At 38.6% G+C, this 18,156-nt stretch overlaps 1 protein-coding gene across 3 annotated transcripts in view; it reads left to right on the forward strand.

The window, feature by feature from the left end:
- The window catches only part of Ubr5 (ubiquitin protein ligase E3 component n-recognin 5), a 114,981-nt gene extending 97,174 nt beyond the window's left edge, over positions 1-17,807 (forward strand). For 2 of the 3 annotated variants that reach the window (XM_085831908.1, XM_085831910.1), the window contains exons 48-59: positions 1,204-1,447; positions 3,775-3,886; positions 4,409-4,553; positions 5,462-5,592; positions 7,692-7,752; positions 9,535-9,710; positions 10,068-10,152; positions 12,277-12,432; positions 12,709-12,822; positions 13,846-13,990; positions 15,314-15,399; positions 17,159-17,807. In XM_085831908.1, the coding sequence (XP_085688034.1) occupies positions 1,204-1,447; positions 3,775-3,886; positions 4,409-4,553; positions 5,462-5,592; positions 7,692-7,752; positions 9,535-9,710; positions 10,068-10,152; positions 12,277-12,432; positions 12,709-12,822; positions 13,846-13,990; positions 15,314-15,399; positions 17,159-17,371 (1,668 nt within the window). In that variant the 3' untranslated portion in view covers positions 17,372-17,807. The remainder of the gene's footprint in view (positions 1-1,203; positions 1,448-3,774; positions 3,887-4,408; positions 4,554-5,461; positions 5,593-7,691; positions 7,753-9,534; positions 9,711-10,067; positions 10,153-12,276; positions 12,433-12,708; positions 12,823-13,845; positions 13,991-15,313; positions 15,400-17,158) is intronic. The other variant, XM_085831909.1, reaches the window with a different exon arrangement.
- Positions 17,808-18,156: the final 349 nt, after the last annotated feature.

The following is an 18,156-nucleotide window of genomic DNA, read 5'->3' on the forward strand; positions in this document are numbered from 1 at the left end:
CACACTTCATTACATAAACAGGAACTGCAAAACTTCTGATGTACTGAATTCCACTCAGAATATTCTTATTGATGATTAATTTGTCTTGTTGGCCTTTTGTCCTTTTTATTGCCTCAATATTATCCATAATAGCCTTCCTTGTTACTTTCCAATGTATGTCATGTGCATTTCTTGCCACAGGTCTTAAACTATTTCTTTAAGAAATTGTATTATAAGGTTAAAAATGGGCTCTGGCTTGAGGTTAGATATTCTACTAAGTTGATCGTTGTTTCTAGGCCTTTTAAGAAATTACTGTGAATTTATACTGAGACATTAAATTCAAATGGAAAGAAAATTCCTTTCTTCTAGGGGATACACAGCTTCTCACCATTGGTGCTTTTTTTTTGTTTTTTATTTTGTTTTTATTTTTTTTTACCATTGGTGCTTTTATTCCGCATCTTACAACAATCTTAGAATTACAACATTACTACCATGAATAAAACTTTTTCTTTTTTTGTTTTGAGACAGGACTCACTCTATTACCTAGGCTGGTTTAGAACTCAACTATGTAGCTCAGGCTGGCTTTAAACTTCTGGCAATTTTCTTGATTCAATTTAACAAGATTTGAGATTATAAAAGCATGATCTATCACATCTGGTTTAAAATGATATTGATAATAGCTTAAGGCTTATGATTAATTTGTAGTTTCCTTGTCTGTAGACCACGTTGTTAGAGTGCTTCATCGTTCTTGCCTGCAGCTAGCTGCTGAGCCACTTTGCTAAGCCCTCACATGTTAGAAGTTGTTTATCAGTGTTTAGGCGATGTGCATTCAGGGATTGAGTGTCTCTGTGTGTGATGGAATTGGCAGGTATTTTCTTGAGGATGCAATTTTTCACACTTAAACTTTCTGTCCCTGGAGAGTTCTGTGTGTTCCGGTAGCAGTGGTATGGGAGGTTCATTAGTTCGAGACCCTTCTGGGCTATAGAATAAATTTTAGGCTTGCCAAAATTACATACCAAAATGTGGAAGGAGGGAGGGTGTGCAAACTGAGTTAAATTCTGTTAGTCTGTTTGAATGTAGGACATTTTTCTTTGCTTTGGAGTATAAAAGCCTCTGAGACCTCAAATTTCTTACAGTGTGCTACAAAGGTGAGATTCTGTTTTAGGCTTAACAGAAAACCCCGTGGTTTCTAGCCCTGGTTAACTACTTGGTGTGTTGTAATAGGTCGATCGGGATCGGGATCTTCTCATTCAGCAGACCATGAGACAGCTTAACAATCATTTTGGCCGAAGATGTGCTACCACACCGATGGCTGTGCACAGAGTCAAAGTCACCTTTAAGGATGAACCAGGAGAGGGCAGTGGTGTAGCAAGAAGTTTCTATACAGCCATTGCACAAGCATTTTTATCAAATGAAAAATTGCCAAATCTAGATTGTATCCAAAATGCCAACAAAGGTACTCATACAAGTAAGTACTCGACAGAGTCTAAGCAGCATAATGATTTCTCTTGTTTGCCACGGCAATGGTAATTATGATTCTATGTCTCTATACATTTGACATTATTTTAGATTATGATTTATTCTTGACCAAACTGCTTGAATTAACAATTGGACAATTTGTTTTTTACTACAACATGTTCTTGGATACCTCAATTGTTAGTTATTTGGAGGGTGACAGGTTTTAAGATTTTAAGTGTTACCATAAAAATCCAGTGAGGGAGTTGGAGTCTCTAATTGACTAATTGTATTAATTGATAGTTACTTAATGAGAGAACAGAACTCTCTGGCAGGCTGTTTTAAGACTGATTCACAACCATGCTATGATGCCAGTGAGGTAAAGAGCTTGAGACATGTAACCAGCTATGTCACTGTGCTTATTTTAATTTCAGTAGGGTTTTGTTTTTGTTGTTTTTTGTTTTGTTTTCTTGTTTAAAAATAGGGCTTTACTTAATTAAAATCTTGGAGTTGTAGCTTCATTATGAACTCCCCGCCGGGCGTGGTGGCGCACACCTTTAATCCCAGCATTTGGGAGGCAGAGGCAGGCCGATTTCTGAGTTCCGGGACAGCCAGGGCTACACAGAGAAACCATGTCTTGAAAACAATCAAAAACCAAAAAACCAAAACAACAACAGCAAAAACGAACTCCCCACTTGCGGGTTAGGATTCTTCCCTGCTTTTCAATGAATATATTTATAGCTTTGTGGAAATGGCAAGCTGTAAATAATTGGTGATGCATGCCAAGTACAGTCAGAAGATTGCCAGCTTTATAAGTGACTGTACTACTAGGTCAGAGGAAGTTTATAGAAGTTACTTAGGCTACATCCATATCTCATTGTGCATATGTGATCCGTCTGAAGACTGAATGAGTTTCAGAAACAGAAGGGGGTGAACAAGTGGGGAGTTCTCCAGCTTTTTGATCGGCACTTTTACCATTTAACTTACTGTAAAAGAAGATTAACAGATTTGAACAAAGAGATTTTGACAGTCGTAACATTTTAGAAATAACCTTTTTCAAACACCATTAAGAAGCCATACTCCAGCCGGGCGTGGTGGCGCACGCCTTTAATCCCAGCACTGGGAGGCAGAGGCAGGTGGATTTCTGAGTTCGAGGCCAGCCTGGTCTACAAAGTGAGTTCCAGGACAGCCAGGGCTATACAGAGAAACCCTGTCTCAAAAACCAAAAAAAAAAAAAAAAAGAAGCCATACTCCAGGACAGGTGAGATAGATCTTGCTGCCAAGCCTGATTCCCTGAGTTTGAGCCCTAGGGTAGGGGCCACATGGTGGGAGGAGAGAACCAACTCTATGGGTTGTCGTCTGGCCTCCATACATGTGCCGTGGCATTTGTTAGGGTACAACAGTTAAAAAGGAAAGAAAGCAACCGTAGTTGTGAGTGACTGTTGGAATTTAAAAATAATATTGGTTAATATTCTGGTGGTCTATAGTGCTCAAAGGCAAAAACTTAAAAATAGAAAAGGAATTCAGGCCGGGCATGGTGGCACATGCCTTTAATCCCAGCACTCGGGAGGCAGAGGCAAGAGGATTTCTGAGTTCGAGGCCAGCCTGGTCTACAAAGTGAGTTCCAGGGCAGCCAGGGCTATACAGAGAAACCCTGTCTTGAAAAAAACAAAAAACAAAAAAAAAAAAAAGAAAAAAGAAAAAAAAGGAATTCAGTGGCTTCAACTATGTAAGAAATCTTAGCACTGTTTATAATGAAATCAAGAGCTGGAGAGACGGCTCAGCCAGTAAAGGCTAGGCTCACAACCAAATACAAGGACATCGATCTGGCTCTAGTTGTTGCATACTATTTCAAAGCTTTGGCACGACAGGGGAAGTATAGTTCACAAATATTAAAGTGAAGTGTACTGTGCCATGTACAACCATCGGTAACCCTTAGAAACCAAGGAGCTAAGAAAATGGTTTAGTAATAGTGCTAGCTGTGAGATCAGGAGGACTCTAGTTCAAATCCCCAGCACATTAGAAACTGGGCGTGGCTTGCATGTGCTTATAACCTGTTGTGGAGTGACAAGTTGCACTGAGAGAGGCTGTATCAAAAGGCATGGTGATAGACATCTGTGATGTGTGCACTTAGACAGACAGACACACACACACACACACACACACACACACACACACGACATACTGCACACAACCCGGAAAAAGAGAAAGCCCCTGGCAGCACAGAGGATTTTGAGCAGCCATGTTTTCTTGTGTTCTTCTCATTTTAGCATTGACTGAAATATAAAAATTTTCATCATGTACTTTTCTCAATGTGCTGTATTTCATCTTTTCTTCTAGGTTTAATGCAGAGATTGAGGAACAGAGGTGAGAGAGACCGGGAGAGAGAGAGAGAACGGGAAATGAGGAGGAGCAGTGGCTTGCGAGCAGGATCTCGGAGAGACAGGGATAGGTATGATGGATTTTAGGTGTTACTGAATACCAGCATTTTAGGCAAGTTGGATAAGGCTTTTTGTGGATCAATGTAAGATTTGTTGTTTGGACGAATGCATGGTAACTGTAGTCTGTAACTTAATGAAAGGTTCTGTGTTAACAATTCCAGGACATTTGAAATTACTCTGCCTTTTTATTTATTCACTAAAGTTTGACATTTTGTTGCAGTTTTGCTTTACTATTTTAATTAAGTCTTTAATTGTGGCAAACTGTATTACTTTTAATTTTCTCTTGTTCGAATGGGTTACACTTATTTTTGTTTAAATAGTCTTTTGGAGTTTGGTCCTGCTCCCTTAGAATTAAATTATACCTTACATGTAGATTCTTAGAGACAAACCTAGATAATCTGTATTTCTCAAACATTTTGTATTTAACTGTCATACCATCCTGATGTCATGGTTGTCACCATCTGTATGCATTGTGGTTTTCTAGTGATGAAGGTGTGCTGATCATGGAGTCATCACCTTTCTTCCTTTCACAGAGACTTCAGGAGACAGCTCTCCATTGACACCAGGCCTTTCAGACCTGCTTCTGAGGGGAATCCTAGTGATGACCCTGACCCTCTTCCAGCTCATCGGCAGGCACTTGGAGAGAGGCTTTACCCCCGAGTGCAAGCAATGCAGCCCGTAAGTGCTGGGCACTCGTCCACTCCTAACTGCATGTGCAAATTCCTTTGCCCTTCTGAATTAAAATGGCTATTTGGCTTTCTTTTCTGCTCTTTCTCCCTCTCTCATTGTCAGCTACTTGGCAGCTACATGGTTGAGGACTATGTATGGCTGTACAGACATAAGGGATTTAGAAGGAGTGGTGTATTATTTGAAAGTAGCTATACAACTTGAATCTACTAGCTTAGTTCAATATATTTTAAGTCTACCCAATTTGAATTCCTTTGTGTTAATTGCTGTGATTTATACTTACTTATATGTTTACTTGCACAAATCATTGTTACTTTTGGAAGTAGACATGATGTATTAGCAAGTTGTAGCTGGGAAAAAATGGCAGCCCTTTACTGGTAATAAAATAGCTCAAGATTTCTATTTGAATGTTTTATCAATTTTCTCTCATACAGTGTGAAACCTGTATACTAGTTGTGTTTATGAATCATGTACATACGTTGTAGCGAAAAAGACTAATAAAACAGAAAATCAGAAAATTGTTGCAGTAAGCCAGCCTTAAGTAATAGGTACCTTTTTCCTCCCCCCTTTTTTTTTTTTCGGTACGAAATGGTTGTGTGTGGCTCCTTGAGGAAGACAAAAATTATAGAAATTGTATATATGTTGACTTGGAATATTCAAATCCCTTTTTAAAAAAAGGCTCATGCAAATATTCTAGCCCCAACAAAACTGCGAGTTCCTGGACTGTGCCTCCTGTGTCAGAGCTGTCTGACCTTGCAGTTTCATGAAAAAAGTCTTGCTAGTCACAAGACAGTTAGAGTTACTTTAGCTTTTCATGTCTTTTCATTCTTTTGATTGTAGCTTTTAACATCAGGTAAAGCAGCAAAGGTGATAAAGTAACATTTGCTCATCCTTTATAGGCATTTGCAAGTAAAATCACTGGCATGCTGTTGGAGTTATCCCCAGCTCAGCTGCTTCTCCTTCTAGCAAGTGAAGATTCTCTGAGGGCGAGAGTCGACGAGGCCATGGAACTCATTATTGCACATGGACGGTAATGTGGGTGATGGGAATAGCATTTCAGTTTCGACAGCAGCAACATTGTTTCCGGATCCAGCAGTTCCCACCATATCCTAACAATTATGACAAGGCTGGAGGTGGTTTGGTGACTAGGAAGGACTATTTGTTGCTCTCCCAGAGGTCTTAGGTTTGGTTCCTAAGACCCAGATAGTGGCTAACAACCATCTGCTCCTCCAGTTCCAGAAGATCTCACGCCTTCTTCTAAGCCTTGGCACTACATCTTTAAAAGACACAAAAATCTTTTTTTAAAAATCTTTAAAAGACACAAAGTACTTTCTTTACATTTCTAAAGTGGTGTCTTCAAAAGTGCAATAGCTGGGTTTTTTATGCTGATTAGGTTATAGAAGGTATTTGGTATTTAGAATTGCTTTGCTTTGTTCACAAGACAAAGCTAGCCTCTCACCCCTAACCTCCTGCCTCTGAGTCATGAATGGTGGGACTTGAAAGACTCTGGCTTGGAAACATTTTATTTGGAAGAAGTGTATGGGACGTTAGACCTTAGATTCCTCCATTGGGAGTAGGAGTACCCATGACTGGAGACTACAGTACGCTCAAAGAACTTTGGGGAAATCTCCTAACTTCTTTTGTTAAATACAACATTTCTTTTAGGGCTCCAAATCCGCCTTAAAACTTTGTTCAAGTGTTTTCTTTCCCTTCTGCAAAGTATATTTGTTTGAATATGAAATCTAAAAATATCAAATAGTCCTTCTGCTCACAGTGACATCAGGAATATCTGCTGTGCTTAGATGGCCTCTGTGTTGGGCTTACTCTTTCAGCCAGCTTAAAATCTGGATTACTTTAAATGAAAATGTCTATGGTACTGTGAACCTTGTACATTCTAGACGTCTTGGTCATGTTCTATTGCTGTGAAGAGACACCACAGTCAAGGCAACTCTTACAAAGGGAAGCATTTAGTTGGGGCTGGTGTATAGTTTCAAAGGTTTAGTTTATTATTATCGTGGCAGAGGAGTGTGGCAGACTGGAAAAGTAGCTGAGAGTTTAATACCCTGATCTATTGGCAGCAGGAAGGGAGAGAGCTACTAAGCTTGGCATGAGCTTTTGAAACCTCAAAGCTCACTCCCAGTGACACACTGTCTAGACAAGGTCATACCTCCTTATCCTTCTAAGACTTCTTAAGTAGTGCCACTCCCTGATGACAAAGCATTCAAATATATTATGAGCCTATGGAGGCTGATCTTATTCAAACCACTCTACGAGATATCAGCACAGTGTTACCATCCCTGGCCCTAGGTAACGAGTCTTCCTAATCATAATTTTGGATAGGGAACAGGATTAGATACAGTTGTAGAAGTAGTATACACACTTGGGCCTGATATCAGAATGAAAGAGCCATTTTTTAAGGCCTTTGAACGGTCTACCTCAAAAGCTGCTGATTTACTGATGATTTCCCTTGCTGTCACTGCTGCTGTTTTTCTCTTGACTTTTATGTATTGTTCCTTTATTCCTTTGCCTTGTCTTTGGGGCTATAAGCAGACTGAGACTAGCTTAGCCCATTATACAAAAGAGAAAGTTGCATTTTTATAAAGACTTTGTAAATAGGTGTAAGCATTGCTAATTTAATACTGTCTATTGAGCAAAACTAACCCCTGGCTTTAATGGATTGAAGAGTGGATTTAAGTTGTAGTATATTAGACTTAATGCTAGAGAATTTGGTTCCAGTTACAGTGTTCTGAGCATTCTTCTGCCCTTTCTGCGTTGCTTGCTTTGTGCTAGTCTTAGCATCCCATAAAGACTACTATGTGTGTTATCTTACATCAGGGAGCCTTAGCCACGTCTTGTATGTGTAGCTAATGGAATTTGGGGGGAGGGTTGTTTGTATTTTGATTTTTTGTTTGTTTTATTTTTGAAACAGTGTCCTTGCCAGTGTAGCACAAGAACTAGCCTTGAGTTTCCTGGGTAATGTAGGCTCCCAAACACTAGGATTATAAACATGTTCCATGGTTTGGGGCTAAATTGGCTTTTAAATGTGTAATAAATATGAATAGGTACTTTCACATTAAATTTTAGACATTTCACCTCTCTAGATTGTCAAACGATTTCGTTTGTTTTTAGGGAAAATGGAGCTGACAGTATTTTGGACCTCGGATTATTAGACTCTTCAGAAAAGGTACAGGTAAGGGATTTTCAGTACATGTGTCAATGAAAAATGAGAACAACAACAAAGCCTCCCTTGCCCAAGACACCCCAGGATTTAAGAGCTGTCTTTGCAAATACAATTCATGTTGTCTAGTACAGAAGAGAAAGACATGTAGTTGTACTATACAGAGTCAAATATAAAATTGGTTGCTAGGCATTAATGAAAACTTAGTTGGTTTGTTCTTTATGTTTGAACACAGACTGAATTGAGCGGTAGGGATCCAGGGAACTGAATAGCAGAGGAAAGAAGCAGTATAGACTCTTAGGAGCCACTCTTCCAGGAAGCTGTTGATGTCGAAGTTGCAAAGCAAGCACTATGTCACAGGAGCAGAGTATGGGAAACTGGGGTGATGTGGTTTGTTTCCTCAGTAAGCTTCTAGTGCTAGTTAGAGGAACACACCCTGTAATCACTTTCATTGTAACCACTGAAAACCAGCACAAAGTGCACATTCTGAACAAATGCCTAGCAGCACACAAACTGGAAAGAGCAGTTCAGCTTGACAGATGGCTAGTACAGTGTCTTTTCAGCAGGAGGGTCAAGCTGATCCTTGTTTTGTCCTACCCGAAAGATGGCAAAGGCATTGACAGTTACTGCCCAAGTATCTCGGGTGTGCATATGCAGGATACACTGAAACAGCATACCCAACAGTTTTCAAGTGTAATTGGACCATTTCGATTCCTTTTGTACCAAAAAGTCCCCCTCCCCTAAATGCAGTGTTTAAGACAACTTAGTGTCACATCTAATACTCAAAAAGTACCAGCTACAACTCTTCCTAAGCTCTTAAACTACTCAGTATGCCAAGAACTAGTCAAGACTGGCCAGTTCTTCTAAGGTGGAGATTTACAAATTCAAGGCCAGTGGATTTCAAGCATCCTGAACTAAAACTGTCCAAACACAATTAAATATTCAAAGCAGGAAAACAGTGATTTGAAAAACAATGGATTTCTTACAGAAACTACACATAGTAGTTTCTCCAGGACAGTAGAACTTCATCATTCATATGCTGAAAGAAATGTCAATCAAGAACCCTATAGCTAGTAACATGGACCTTCTAGGCAGTAAGGTAAAAGAATGGATTTGTTTGTTTCATTTTGTTTTGAAGGCAGGGTTTTACTCTAGCCCAGATTAACCTGGAATTTACTCAGGGGATTCTCCTACATACATGCTCTCTCATGTCTACTTTATGCATTAGAAGATAACCCATAGCTTTCTGCTTTCGAGGCAAGTATTTTCCCAATTAACCTGAGATCCCAACGTGTTTTTATTTGAATAACAGACAATAATATTTAACATACAGAAGGTGGAAAGATGGCCCAGCAGTTCAGATCACCTTGCTCCTCTTCCAGAGATCCAGGATTCAATTCCCAGTAGCCCTGCGGCTCACAACTGTTTGCATCTCTAGTCTCTGGGGAATCTGCTGCCTTGTTCTAGCCTCTGCTGTGCCTTGAATACGTCCAAAGACATACATGCAAGCAAAACACCCATACACATAAAACAATAATAAATAAGTTAGAAAGCAAAAAATAAATTAGTAAAGAAATTAGCAAATAGGTAAATAAAGGTAGAGAAAGCTGTAATACACGTAAGGTGTGTGTGTTAGCTTTACCTTTAGTACTTACTAAAGTTATCTTTAATACTGTTATGCACACACATTTAAATATGACTGCTGTTCTGTTTTCCTTTTACCTTGAATTTCAGAGAACTATTTCATTTTAAAAATGAGCTAAAGAGTCTGATTCCTTATCACTTTGTCCTTAGGAAAACAGAAAGCGCCATGGCTCTAGTAGGAGTGTAGTGGATATGGATTTAGAGGACACCGATGACGGCGATGACAACGCTCCCTTGTTCTACCAACCTGGGAAGAGAGGGTTTTATACTCCGAGACCTGGCAAAAACACAGAAGCAAGGCTGAATTGTTTCAGAAACATCGGCAGGTAAACCAACTGTTCTTACTACTTGGATCTGGGGACATGGGGTTCTGGGGATTGAACCCAGGGCTTTGTCCGTGCTAATCATGCTCTCTACGACTGAGCTACTCCTCTAGCCGCAAACTGTCTATGTAGGCCAGGCTGCTAGCCTCGGAGGGCTGTGGAATCAAAGGTGTGTCATCACATGGCTAACAATATATTATTATCTTTTAAATTGCATATGTACACTATTTTATATTAGGTAGAAATAAGGCTTGGAGAATTTCTCAAAATATTTTATATACGTATGTATATGTTTATGTATGTGGGACTAGTTGTGTAATTAGTTTTGAATTTAAATTATATTTCTGTTCTTATTTTTAGGATTCTTGGACTATGTCTGTTGCAAAATGAACTATGTCCTATCACATTGAATAGGCATGTAATTAAAGTGTTGCTTGGTAGAAAAGTAAGTTTGATGCATATAACTGCTTTTACAATTGTAAGCATTTTCTTTTGCAAAATAAATGATAGTATACTGTATAGCATTCACTTTGTATTAAAGCATTATAATCATAAATAATTGTCAAGTATTTAATGACATAGATAGTTTTGTACATGGGGGGCTGGCGCAGTAAAGTAGGTAACAACAGAGTTATGCTTGGTTCCTGACAGACCTCGATGCTACTGAAGAGAAATTCTCTTGCCAACTTTGTAAAGCTTTGTGCCAATGCTCAGAAGCCTATGCCACTGTAATTGGTCACAAGTGGGTGGCAGTAGAGCATGGAGATAGTGCCACTGTGGGCCAAGAGTCTAAGGCAGACATGGTTGGTATTCCTCTGGCTCATAGAATCAGCTTATTTTCTTTACGTGCTGATAGTCTGATAGCTTGGCAAGATTAATGTGTGCTGTTAATTTAGCTGTATCAGAACAATCCCTAAAGCTATTATAAAGAAATTGACACAAAGTATTGATTATCAGTCTTTTTAAAGAGACGGCTGTACCAGACATCTACTGTAAATAGCATTGTTAAAGCTGGAGTCTATTAATTACCCCCTTTAGTGGTTTTATTAGCACATACTAATTATACACAATAATGAGATTATTATGACATTTTTGCCTGTGTAAACTGATTTTGATTGCACCCCATTTTCTCACTCTGTTGTATCCCTTTCCTGCTCCCTTTAATCACCTTGTGTTTTCATGTCTCGTTTTTGTTTGTGACCTGGTGGTTTATGTATCATGAAGGTTGTTTACAGGAGCATGGACACTTGACCAGTGGTTAAACCACTGAAGGAGATGGTCTGTCCTTCCATATTAGCCATTAATTGTATAAATGGTTAGGGAGATGTGGGCACTGTGAGCCCCTCCAGTCGTTGACTGGGTATTGATGGTCCAGTCTTGAGCAGGTAATCACAGCTCTTCTGAGTTCGATATTTTAAGAGCCTTGCTATGCTCCATATCAGTTTCTACAGTGTTGCTTTCTCTGACTTTTACACACATACACTCACTTACACACACACACACACAAACCTCTTAACAACCCACTTCTTTCACAGTGAACACTGAGCCTTGGGTAGGGTGATAGAGATCTCCCATTTATTTATAGCTAGACATTCAACAGTTCTTGATCCTTTGACCAGTTGAGTCTTCGGTCACACTGACTGCTGTAAAACATTTCTAACAGAAGTTGACAGCAGCACTAAATATACAATTTTTAGAAGACAGTTTGATGGGTGCACCGTGTCCATTCAACAAAATAATTCCAAAAGCCTCTCCACTAGGGCCTGTTACCTCCTCATCTCACGATATTTGATCACATTTATAGTTCCAAATTAATTGCTTTTAACCAAACCACTGAATGTATCATAAACAAGGGTATTAAAATATTTTCTTTTTTAGTTGAGATTACAATTTAAGTTTTGACATGTTCCAGCTAAAATGTTCTTGTACATGGAATTTGAGTGAAAACCAAAGCTCTGAATGCTAATATGTTGACCCTTTAGCTCATGAGATCTGCTAGACTTCAGTTTAACTCAGTGATGTGTGTGACCTTTGTAAGTTACCAAGTTTCTCAGAGCAGTCCAGTTTATCACTTTTGGACCTGTATCATATGGTGACTACTAAGAGCATATGAAATATTTAGTCAAGAGCCAGCTTATTCACATAATCATTATCCAATAAATTGTGCTGGCTTTCCCAATTACTTTGAAACTACTACTACTACTACTACTACTACTACTACTACTACTACTACTACATGCTGTTGTCTCCACTTCATAGCAATAAATTTTTTTTATTCCTGTTTTAAAAAATTAAATGAATTGCCAAGCCAAAGATTTATTAATTTTTCTCTCTTTAAAGCAGTTTTCTGTATTTTGTGGGAAATTCTTTTATCACTGTACCTGTAAGTTAAATAAAATTAGGGCTGGGATATAGCTCAGTAGTAGAGCACTTGTTTAGTATGCACAAGTTCCTGGGTTCAATCCTTATCACTTCCCCTCCCTGAAAAGATAAAGTCATCACCGATTTTAATTTACTATTGCGTCAAAAAAGGATGCTTCTCTTGACTCTTTTATGATTATTTTCTTAGGTCAACTGGCATGACTTTGCTTTTTTCGACCCTGTAATGTATGAGAGTTTACGACAACTGATCCTTGCATCTCAGAGTTCAGATGCTGATGCTGTTTTCTCAGCAATGGATTTGGCATTTGCAATTGACCTGTGTAAAGAAGAGGGTGGAGGACAGGTAAAACAAACCCAGTTTCTGACTTTTGCAAGAGAATTGGGTTGTTAGGCTCATTTTATAAAGAACAGTTTGGGGCGGGGACCAAGAGAGAAAGATTGAGACAAGGTGCATGCACACACACACACACACACACACACACACACACACACACACACGAGATGAGCATCATAGGAGATGACAAAGAAGAATCAAGAATGAGTAAGATAGAAAGTTCTCATGAGCTGTTACTGCTTGTCAGAATTGCTTTTTAATGTCACTGCTGAATTTTTTTTGTAGGTCGAACTTATTCCAAATGGTGTAAATATACCAGTCACTCCGCAGAATGTATATGAGTATGTAAGGAAATATGCAGAGCATAGAATGTTGGTGGTTGCAGAACAGCCATTGCACGTGAGTATTTTCTAGAAAGCACTATGTCATGTGATGAAACTTCGTGTTTTTGTATTGTGATTATTAGCTCAGTAATCTGTTCTCTATAGGGCAGTGCATGACATGGGTTGACTAAAGTGCAACATTGCTTCGGGAACCTTCAGAGTCACAGCCAGAGTTTTTTATTGGTGGCTAGTCATATAAATGTTTCCTGGCTGCACACCCAGCTGCCATTACTGCAGTTTTAGAGGAAAGCATGTTTCTATCATATTGTTAACACAACTAACATTGGGTTATCTATCGGAAGGCTCATTGCCCTAGTCACAGCAGGGAAGAGGGTATTCCAAACATGAAGTTCTCAAGACAGGGACCCAAGGGCCAGCTCTGCATTCAGGCCCTTTCATTCATCCTTCCTGCAGTGTTAATGCGTTCTTTTCCTTTCCAGGATAAAATTTCTGTAAACTATGAATAGTCTGATTCTTGAGCTGGGGATTATGATACTGAGATTGTTAGTCCTCCACTCACTGTTTTCTAGCTGCACATTAGCAGGTCACTTAATACTTTTGTTCATGGGTTTCCTTCTGCAAAATGGGGCTAAGATTGAACAAATAATGCACCTAAGGTATTCAGCTTAGGTCTGGGTATATTTTCAATAGAATTTGGATTTGAGTCTTGGAGGTTTGTTGTTACTGTTTTCTAGAATGCACTTTTACCAAACTGAAGTGGTACTTAGCTCATATGCTGTCTGTGTGTTATTTGTATAATTTAAAAAGTAATTTCCCTTTTCTACTGGGATGTAAGAACACTAAGTAACTTCTGAACTGCAGCCTGTTTGCTGTGCTCAGCTTTTCCCTCTTTTTCTCTTGACTTTGTTAAGAGGGAAGTCACAATGCAGCCCTGCTCTTTTTCTCCTCAATTTTTTAGGAACTAATGTTTTTAGAGAATGCTGCTGAAATTAGTCACTGAGTAGTAGTAGTGTAACTAACTGATGCCTTGGAAACTAGAGCATTGCTCATAATAAAAGAGAAAATTTAAATTCTCCAGGCAATGAGAAAGGGTCTACTAGACGTGCTTCCAAAAAACTCCTTAGAAGACTTAACAGCTGAGGACTTCCGGCTCTTGGTGAACGGCTGTGGTGAAGTCAATGTGCAGATGCTGATCAGTTTTACTTCCTTCAATGACGAGTCAGGTAGGAGAACTGCACAGCCTGAGAGCTTGCTCATAGCCCTTCTGAGGTCTGCATCGGAGAGTCTCTTTCCCAGGCTCTGCAAACAACCGGGTTTGCTCGATTATTCATACTACTTTTAAAGGTTTTGGTAGCGTAGACTTAGGTTATTCTAATTTTGTCCCTTATGGGAGGCCAAAGCAGGAGGATTTGAAGTTTGAGGTCTGTTTCAGATACATGAAGAACCTGTCTAAAAAAATGTGTGTGTGTATGCTCACACCCAAACACAAAGATGACTCTAATTTAGAACACAGTAAAATTGTTTATATGCTAAAGTAATAAAAATAATAAATGTTTCCTTTGTAGAATTGTGACTGGGTCACTATTGTAAAGACAAAGGCAACATTCTAGAAGCAAAAAAAATTGCAAATAAGCTTTATCTCAGTATGTGATTTGCCCTGAAGTTTTTTTTATTTTTTAGACATTCAAAGTAGTTGAATTTAAAGCTATAGGAAGTTGATTATGAATAGATTTTAGGTTTTTTGAAATAGGGTCTATGGAGAATTGGCTGGTCTTGAACCCACAGAGATCCCATCTGCCTCTGCTCTGAGTGCTGGGATTAAAGATGTGCCATCATGACAAACTCAAATTGCAGAAAATTCTAAACTGATATTTCTTTACTTTTGTGTTAACCTTTTGTGTTTGGTAATTTATAGGTTGTTATGTAATGGGCTTTGTTTCATTTTAAAACAGTCTATTGAAGGGAAGACAAACAATATATGTAAAGATAGCAGATGAGCAGCAGCTACATCATTTGAAAACTTTAGAAATGTACACTTTTTTTGTTGTTGTTGTTTTCCGAGACAGGGTTTCTCTGTGTAGCCTGGCTGTCCTGGAACTCACTCTGTAGACCAGGCTGGCCTCGAACTCAGAAATCCACCTGTATCTGCCTCCCGAGTGCTGGGATTAAAGGTGTGCGTCGCCCTTGCCACCACCACCCCCCAGTAGAAATGTAGACTCTTTGGTGTCCTTTTCTTCCATCTTATAAAAGGTTTCATGTGGCTTATAACTCAGTGGTTTGAGGAGCACTGTGGCTTAAAGTCACAGGAGAAGAACAGGGTTTACGGATGAGGTTGACATCAACCTTGATGATGACAGGTCACTTTCTCTCTTACTCATCCAGAGTCAGGATGACCCAATTAATTGTACGGGTTTGCAATTATACAAAAAGCTTTAATTTCTTGTTAGGACTTAAACTTTAAAGTTCAATGTATCTCTGTTTATATAAGCTTACTAGTATTCAAAAGAAACAACATCTAAAACAACACATTGAATTTATATTCTTAGGAGAAAATGCTGAGAAGCTCCTCCAGTTCAAACGTTGGTTCTGGTCAATAGTAGAGAAAATGAGCATGACAGAACGGCAGGACCTGGTGAGTTAAAAGTCTCACAAGACTTGTAGAATGAAATACAAGGGGTTTGCTATGCTTTGTTGTTGTTGTTGTTTGTTTGTTTATGTTTGTTTTTTGGGTGTGTGTTTTCGGGGATGGGATGGTGGATCTCTCTTGGAGAACAGTTTACGGATAAAAGTTCTGTGAAGTCTGCCACTTTGGTTGATCACTTATCCCCACTCCCTCCCTTCTCTCTTCCATTTCTCCTTGATGTATTTTATCTGCATGTATGTGTGTGTACCATATGTGTGTGGTGTCGTCAGAGGCCCGAGGAGGGCGTCAGAGCACCTGGGGCTGGAGTGGGTGAGAGAGAGAGAGGTCTGAGTCAGTGTTTGGGGGCTGGGAATGAGACTCAGATCTTTTGGAGAAGCGTCCATTCCCTGATGACCTCTCGAGCTCCATCTCAGTCTGGAATCTGTTCCCATTAAGCCTTTTCTTACCTCTTCAATGAGTGGATGAGACCAGCTTTGTTCCCAGTTCTTTTGGAGAGGGTTTGCTCCTTCTTTTTCCTTTGTAGTGTTCTAAGATGATGTTTCTTACACAATTATGTCTTAGAAAATAATCCCAATTACTTAAGTTTCTGAGTTATTCCATAAAGTTATTAGATTTATTTCAGTGCTTAGTTGTACAAAGTAAATACCATAGATTAAACTCTGTCCTAGAAGATTGGTATGTGAATGTATAGAAGGATAGATCTTTCAGAGTACTTCATATTTATAAAGTACGTATTTCTGTAAAGAAGCATTTTTTGGTATATTTTGTAATAAATAGAGTAACATTAGACACTTACTGGGCATCATTGGCACTATGTGTTGTCCAAAATAAATTTTTGCTAGAATTCCATATGTCATTGTATGAAATTTGGTCCATTGTAGATATTTCCCAGTATTCAGTTATTGTTATAAAATTACTGTATATCATAATTAGCATCTTGTTATTTTGCTAGTAGATAAAATATAAAATGGCTTTTTAACTAGCCTGGGGATTGTTGGTAAAAAAAAAAAAAATTTTTTTTTTTCGTTTTTCCCAGTAAGTTACTCAGTGATCTTAGCTATAGTAAAGGCTCTTAGTGATGGTTTGGCACAATAGCTTCCTGTCTCAGATGAGAAAACTCGAGCCTCAAGACAGTTACAACAAAAAACCCATAATGTGACACTTTTTTTCCTCCTTTAATCCTGAACATTTTTTCTTAAATGTAGTTTATTGCATTATAATTGATTGTGGTCTTTTAGTACAAGAAAATAATTTTGAAACTAAGGGATAATAATAAATAGATAATTTTGTTAGTTGTTTTGAGATTATAATTACATCATTTCTTCTCTTTCTCTCTCCAAAAGCCTCCCTTGCTCTTTTTCAAATTCAGGGTCTGTTTCTGTGTCTCTGTCTTGCTCTGTGTGCCTCTGTGTGCTCATGTTTCTAAACACATAAGTAAAACTTGTTCAGTTTGTATAATGTTATTTGGATGTATGTATGTATGTGCTTTCTAGGAAAGACTATTTCTCCTGCTCCCCAAATTCCTTAATTGTTGATAGTAATGTGTTTATGGTTGAAGCCTCCTGGGCTTTCTCCCCATCCATATTAACATGCCTGTTGTTGTCCTTAGCTTATATTTAGGCAGTTGTATTAGTGAGGCTTTAGTTTTTAAATTGGGTTTTACACAGTGGGGTTGTTAATGTTGCTGGAATTCAAGGTGACTATTAATCTATTAAAACCAACATTGTAATTATATATTCTTGTTTAGGTTTACTTCTGGACATCTAGCCCATCATTGCCAGCCAGTGAAGAAGGTTTTCAGCCTATGCCCTCAATCACAATAAGACCACCAGATGATCAACATCTTCCTACTGCAAATACTTGTATTTCTCGACTTTATGTCCCACTCTATTCCTCTAAACAGATTCTCAAACAAAAATTACTACTCGCCATTAAGACCAAGAATTTTGGTTTTGTGTAGAGTATAAAAAGTGTGTATTGCTGTGTAATATTACTAGCTAATTTTGTAGATTTTTTTTTCCCATTTGTCTATAAAAGTTTATGGAAGTTAATGCTGTCATAACCCCCACCCCACCCCACCCCCGGTGGTACCTTAAAGAGATTAAATGCAAACATTCCTTGCTGAGTTTGTAGCTTAAAGGCCTGAGAAGCACTGGCACCTTTTCTCTATGATGGTTTGCTAGTCGCCAACTTCTAGGTCTTAACCCCAGCCAAAGATGACAGCAGAACAACATAATTTACACTGTGATTTATCTTTTTTGCTGAGGGGGAAAAATGTAAAATGTTCTGAAAATTCACTGCTGCCTTTGTGGAAAGTGTTTCAGCAAAGGTTCTTGTATAGAGGGAATAGGGAATTTCAAAATAAAAAATTAAGTATGTTCTGTGTTTTCATTTTAGCTTTTTTATGGTGTTATTTGTGGTTGGCTGTAATTGTGTATCATGTATATGGAACTTGTAAAAAGTTCTTGACATTCGGATTTTAGAGACAAAACCACTTTTACCTATAAAAACCTCACTTTTAGTGTGGGTTATTTTAGCTATATTGAGCTCTAGGATACTAAATACCACTAATAGTTTGCATGTAATGTGTTCATTTGAGAGAGGCACTTTTCTGTACATAAAATGGGCCGACGCACAGTACCTTACCACAGTCACCTTTTTTTCTTTGTACCCCTGTTTCAGTGCAGGTGGATAGGTCACACTGCACTTGAGTGCTAACCAGACGTCTGTACTAAGGTGATTCAG

This window comes from Mus caroli, unplaced genomic scaffold (assembly GCF_978045245.1).
Source record: "Mus caroli unplaced genomic scaffold, Mus_caroli_1 scaffold_16, whole genome shotgun sequence".
Taxonomy (NCBI): Eukaryota; Metazoa; Chordata; class Mammalia; order Rodentia; family Muridae; genus Mus; species Mus caroli.